This window comes from Ursus americanus, chromosome 1 (genome assembly GCF_024610735.1).
Source record: "Ursus americanus isolate L20-20 chromosome 1, mUrsAme1.1.p, whole genome shotgun sequence".
Classification (NCBI taxonomy): Eukaryota; Metazoa; Chordata; class Mammalia; order Carnivora; family Ursidae; genus Ursus; species Ursus americanus.
The window spans coordinates 41,163,926-41,170,129 of NC_142127.1; the positions used below are offsets into that span (position 1 = coordinate 41,163,926).

At 45.9% G+C, this 6,204-nt stretch overlaps 1 protein-coding gene across 1 annotated transcript in view; it reads right to left on the minus strand.

Moving 5' to 3' along the window:
- Positions 1 to 5,849, minus strand: part of DPP4 (dipeptidyl peptidase 4) — a 77,811-nt gene extending 71,962 nt beyond the window's left edge. The window contains exons 1-2 of the mRNA XM_045780805.2: positions 5,592 to 5,849; positions 4,988 to 5,075 (exon numbers count right to left, since the gene is read on the minus strand). Coding sequence (XP_045636761.2) covers positions 4,988 to 5,075; positions 5,592 to 5,597 — 94 coding nt within the window. The 5' untranslated portion in view covers positions 5,598 to 5,849. The remainder of the gene's footprint in view (positions 1 to 4,987; positions 5,076 to 5,591) is intronic.
- Between the last annotated feature and the right edge of the window lie 355 nt (positions 5,850 to 6,204).

Below are 6,204 nucleotides of genomic sequence, written 5' to 3' on the forward strand. Positions count from 1 at the left end.
TCTGTGCCAAGCACCGAGCCCAATGCGGGACTCGATCCCAGGACCCTGGGATCATGACCTGAGCCAAAGGCCCACGCTTAACTGACTGAGCCACCCAGGCGTCCCCAGCGGGTACTTTTCTTCAGAACACTTGGCATCCAGGGATTAGCAGCCATGAAATTATAATATAGGGAAATTGTAACTTTATGCTAATAAGGCTACATGAATTTATACTTGATCAAACCCAGCAGAATGATTTGGAGTTTAAGAGCACCAGCTCTAGAGTCACACTGTCTGAGTGTGAATCGCAACTCTGTGGAGCTTGGAGCAAGTTCCTTAGCTTCTTCAGTAACTAGCTTCTATGATGACCCCCGGTGATCTCCACTGCTAATGCTCACGCCCTTGTGTCATGCCCTCTCACATTGTGTCAGGGCTGGCTTGGGTGAGCAACAGAATACAGCAGAAGTGGCAGCGTATCGCTTCTGAAGCTAGGTCACAACAGAGGCTCTGTGGCTTCCTGTTTGGTTGCTCTCTTGGATCCTTCATTGCACCCCATAGAAAGGCCCACATGGTGGGGAACCGAGATGTCTAGCTAACAGCCATGTGACGGAGCTTGGAAGTGGATCCACCAGCCCCAGTCAAGCTTTCAGATGACATCTTGATTAAAACCTGATGAGAGACCTGGAGCTAGAACCTCCCAGCTAAGCCACCACCAAATTCCTGACCCACAGAGAATGTGAGATAACAAGTGTTTGTCATTTTAAGTGTTCGTGTAATTCATTATGCAGTAATAAATAATTAAAGTACCCTCTCAAAGTAAAATTTACATTTCTGTAAAAATGGAGATGATAATGGAACCTCTCTCAAAGGGTTGTCTTAAGGATCAAATGAGAAGTACGTTGAAAGCCCTCAGCCTCATACCTGGCACAGAGTGAACGCATGTTAACTATTATCACATGTCCGCATGCCTTCTCTTCCGTAAGCGAGGTGGTCCTGCATGTGTTTACAGCCACATTTCCTATGGGATCAGCACTTTGTTAAGTACACTGATCCAGCTCCAGTCAGTCATTTTACATTGTCTTTCTCTATCCATCAACTGGGCAAACAGTCTTCCCTCTTCCTCTCTGATCCCTTTTGGGGTGAGAGGCAAAATCTCTAAGAGAGAAATTTAAGGTACATACTGTGGCTAAGGAACCGCAAGAGCTGACCTGAAAAAGACCAACCCACTGACCTCATGAGCACTTGACAAAGGTTGACCATAGTTGGCTGAACTGGCTGAGGTCAACTCGAGCTTTTACGGGGCTCGCTGTTTAGAAATTGTCCTCTGAAATATACAAAGCTTTCATTCAGTCTCATTTAAGGGCTTTTAAACCTGGAATAGATCCTGGACTTCCTCGGGCAAACTTCATAGATGTTATCTTTTCTTTCTCTGATTATTCCTGTCCCCTTCACATTTGGGTTTCCTTTTATTACTGATGGATGGGTGAGCAGTCAAACTTCCTATGCACTCAAAGAAGATATTGAGGAAATTGACTGCTAAAGCAGTGAAAAGAACAAAAGAAGAACAGATATGTTTCTATCCCATAATAAAACTCCATAATAAAACGATTTGACAAATAACCACTCAATAATAAAACTATTTGACAAATACTTCATAATATAATGTGAAAGGGGAAGTAACGGGATCACAAATATTGAGTCAGAGGTTTTATTACCACTAAGCCATGAAGATTTCTATACTTTCATTAAGAGTAATGACTCTGGGAAACTGCATGTTTAAATGTAAAATCCTTCTATAATAGGATATCTGAAGTGTTTAAAACAAAAATACAATCTTTTATAATACACACAGAAGAAGATGAACTTTTAATTTTGCTGGACGAAATGCATAATTCCTGACCTCAGGGAGTTTTTATTCCAAAAAAAAAAAAAATACAGTAGTATTAAGCTCATTCCTCTCTGCCTCTGTCTCTCTGTCTCTCTGTCTCTCTCTCTCTCTCTCTTCTGGGTGTGTTTAGTTCTGCTAAAGCCAGTATTTCATATGGAAACACTTAACCTTCTCTTAAACCAACCTCTTGGGAGATGTACTTGGGTTTGCTCATTTCTTCCTCCTTCCTTTTGGCTGTTTATTTCTTAGCTTTCCACGTGATCTAGGACTTTGTTTTTCTATCAAAATCTTCGTCCCTCCCCTTCCCTTCTTTTCTTCCTTCCTTTTCTTTCCATTCATCTTTCCTCTCTCCTACCTCCTATCCTCTTTTCCCTTCTAGTACTTTATTTTATTTATTTATTTATTTATTTATTTATTTATTTATTTATTTATTTTTATCTTTTACTCTAAACCTAGGTTGACACTATGGAGAACATTTCTGGGTGGTGACTCTGGATTCTTTGTGAGAATGCTATCCTTCATTGTGGCACAGCCCAGGAATGAGATTGTTGATTTAGTAAAAATGCCACATTCCTGAGCTTTCATCTACCATAAAGCAGCAGTTGAAGCTAGATGATTTCTCTTTTCTCCTGAAATATATATATACACACATACCAATTAAGAAATATGAGAAGAGAAATAACTTGGGTGTTATTTCTTAAGTGTAAGTAAGGCACACAATGAAACCACGTACCCACCCTCCCCTTCCTTTTATGTTTAATCAATTACTGAAGTCTAATTGTTCACATTTCTGAGTAGCTTGATAGCCTCCAAATTCTGCTCTGCCCCATCAGTCGTCTGGGACACCTCCCTGTTGCCCCTCTAGCCTTGCCCCACTCAACCCACATTCCCACTGTCATGCCCAACAGTCTGGGCATGTGCAAAATTCTCCAGTAGTTCTCATCATCTGCAGGTTAAAATCAACTCCATTTGCTGCTGCCCGCCCTGCTCTTCCACTGGGAGTCCTTTTATAATCAAATTAGAGGACGCGATCTTGTGTCTCTGTGACTCATAAGGAGTTTACATTTTCTGGAAAACCTTATCTCCAGACACTGATAACAACTATTCGAGCATCCCCACAGAAGAAACTTCTCGTGAGAAGACTTCCCTGACATTTCCAGAAGTAATCCTCCTAATTCACACGGAAGTTTGCTCAAGCCTCTCTAAAGTATTTTATCAAATCATAATGCTTAGATGGAGACACATGAATCTCTGGAGAAGTCCCTATCCAAAGAATGTTCTTGGAATATTTGTCCAAATTTCATTTGGGGAAGAGACTTTGTGTGGTTTAAAGGAAACGGCAAGACTGCTCCTCCCCAGTGTGTGTGGCCGACCTGGCGAAGCAAAATTCCCCGTAGTTAACTTGACCAGACCCCCTAGAAGGCAGTCGCATGACCCAAGCCCCAAGGTCATTTCACAGCCTATTTCCAGTGGCTTACCAAGGTTCAGTGTTCCTTCCAACTTTCCTTAAGGAAAGTCCTGATAATTACAGTTTTATACCCATCCTTCCAGTGACGCTGTGGTGGCTAGTGATGTTCTGGAGACAAATGGGCTATCTGGTTACTTTGATTTTTTGCATATTTGTCTCCCAGTAGATATAAACTTCTTGAGGTCAGAGATCTTTACAAATTTTAATCTTTGTATTTGCAGCGAGTAGCACAGTGCCTGGGACATAATGTCAGCCATGTGACTATTTATTGATTGTATGGATGACCCAGTCTTACAACAAATTTTATTTATTTATTTGAGAGAGAGAGTGAGACAGAGAGAGCACGAGCAGGGGCGGGAGGTAGAGGGAGAAGCACACTCCCCACTAGGCAAGGAGCCCAATGCAGGACCCTGAGATCCCGACCTGAGTGGAAGGCAGACACTTAACCAACTGAGCCACCAAGGCGTCCTGGATGACCCATTCTTTCAACTAAGCTTTGTGTGTGTGGTTGTTTAAATATACAAAGTATCGCTTTACGACAACCATTGTATTTTAACACAAAGTCAAATGTAAGGGAACTGATGTCTGCCACTGAATTGTCTCAAATGGTGGTAACCATTGCTTTCTTAACTAAAAGTCATTATCAATAGGTCAGCACACTCAGGTACTTAACCTTCGGCACCTTTGCCCTGGCCCTGAAATTGCCAGGCGAACAGTTCTTGACAGCTTCACAAACTAATTCTGAACTGTCACCTTGAAATCTGGAGAAGACCCCTCAGTATGTGAGCACTGTCTGCACATTTCCTGCTTGACTAGACCATCCAGAGAGAATGCTTCACTAGAACGTGTAATACTGAAACGAAAGTAAATATTTACTAAAAGGAAAGTAAGGCCAGAAGAAACCCAAACTAGATGTTCTCACTTGTTTGCATCCAATAATGTGTATCCCATTACAGGAATGTTTTATAGTAAGAGCTAGAGTTGAACTGCGTCAGGCAAGCTAAAAAAATGAAGGCGGCTTTAAATGAAAGAATCCACCAAACATCACTGGTCCCACCCACCCCCGATTATTACCATGTACACCAGCTTTACAATTTACTATGACATATTTCTATAAATGGTCAACTAGTTATTTCTCTGCATCTTAACTCTCTGATTAATGCATTTTCATCACCCCAGAAGGAAAAGAACCTGGGTTCCCCATGTAGTCTTTTCTCAAAACTGTATTTTGGGGCTTTTCCTTCTCTTATTTTTTTCCCATCTTTTTCGCCATCCTTGCTACAGTTTGAAACCTTTAAACACCACATCTTTTCCTTTGAAGATCACAACTACAAAAGTTTTTCTTTTTAATTTAAACCATATTAAATTTAAACATTTAAACTTGAATTTAATAAAAAGAAATCCTAAGACTTCTCCTTGATTTTGGGAAGCATGTATTTATGATGCAAGGCTCTTGCAGCCTGAACACTGGAGACCCCACCAAGGCCATCCAGCCATTCCCTAGAAGCAGCAACAACATCAGGGGAGCCTCAGCTACAACCTAGTTCACTGGTCCAAGCCCCCAGCAAGATCCTTAGTTCTCCTCAGTGTGGTAAGATGGAACCTGACCTGGTCTCCAGCTGTCTTATCTTTTGCAAATGTTTCAAACTTACTGCCTTTGTTCAGCAGAACCACGGGCACGGTGATGACGGTGACGAGCGCAGCAAGCCCCAGCAGTCCCAGGAGCACCTTCCATGGCGTCTACAAACCGGGCAGATCGTGTCCAGTTAGAGTGAGCCCTTTGGCCCCAGTCTGGTAAAGGGAGAGGGTCGGGGCCCGCGCTGCACCCTAGGCAGCCGGATTTGCCCATGGGCGAACATCGGAAGAGGGGCACAGTGAGCTGAGAGGAGTGCGGAGGTAGCAAGAGCGGTTGCCCTTGAACTTGTGGCATCTGAGCACATTAGCGTTTGCTTCTCTACGGTGTCCTGCACGTCAGAAGCCAAGTGAGGGTTCGAGCGTGCTTTTTATGGGGGGGGGGGGGGCTCTCTGCGTCCTCCCAGGCTTGGCGCCGGGTTCTAGCAGAAACCCCGGGGGGCCGAGCACCAGGCGGGGGCTCTGGGAACTCCCTTCACCTGTCAGAGGGTGGCCCTGGAGCTTCCGCCGAACGGGAGCTCCTGGTCCCGTTCCTTGATCTTCGGGGTCAATTTGGGGGGAGAGTCTGGTGAAGAAGCACCTACGACTCGACCCTGGGGTTCGGGAAAGGCGCTCCTCACTCACCTTCATCGTCGGCGTGTGCCCGGAACTGAGTGTTCGGAGCAGGAGCGCAGGCAGAAGTCAGGCGAGCCGCAGAGACGCGCGTCCAGCTCCGCCGCTCGGGGCCTCAGAGTTACTCGGCGCTCCCAAGTTTCTGCCCCGAGTTAAACATTAGTGAGCGCCCAGCCCGCTCCGTATAAAGGCCGCGCGGGCAGGCTGCGGGCGAAGGCGCGCCGGGCGCCGGGCACTGGCATCCCGGCCGGAGGGCGCCCGAGAGGCGCCTCCCCCGTGTGCCGGGCGCGGGGCGGCAGCCGGGGCGCGCAGGGCGCAGGGCCCCCGGGACGCGCGGGCGGGGTTGCGAGAGCCGAGCGGGGTGAGCCTGCGCCTGGCACCCGGCGCGCACGCGGTGGTCCGCCCTCGCGGAAAGGGACCTTGGCTCTCGGCTCCCATGGGGTCTGCAAACTAACTCACGGCTCACTGCCGGCAGCCCAACTAAAACCCAGGCCTCTGTCTTTTGCTAGTGAAAGTCTGTTGGGAAGTAGTGTTGTGTTTAAAGCTTCTGGAAGGCAAAGGGAAAGAAAAGGTGATTGTTCCTTTGAGAATGGTGCTTAAAGGCTAAGTATCTGAATTCACCCTC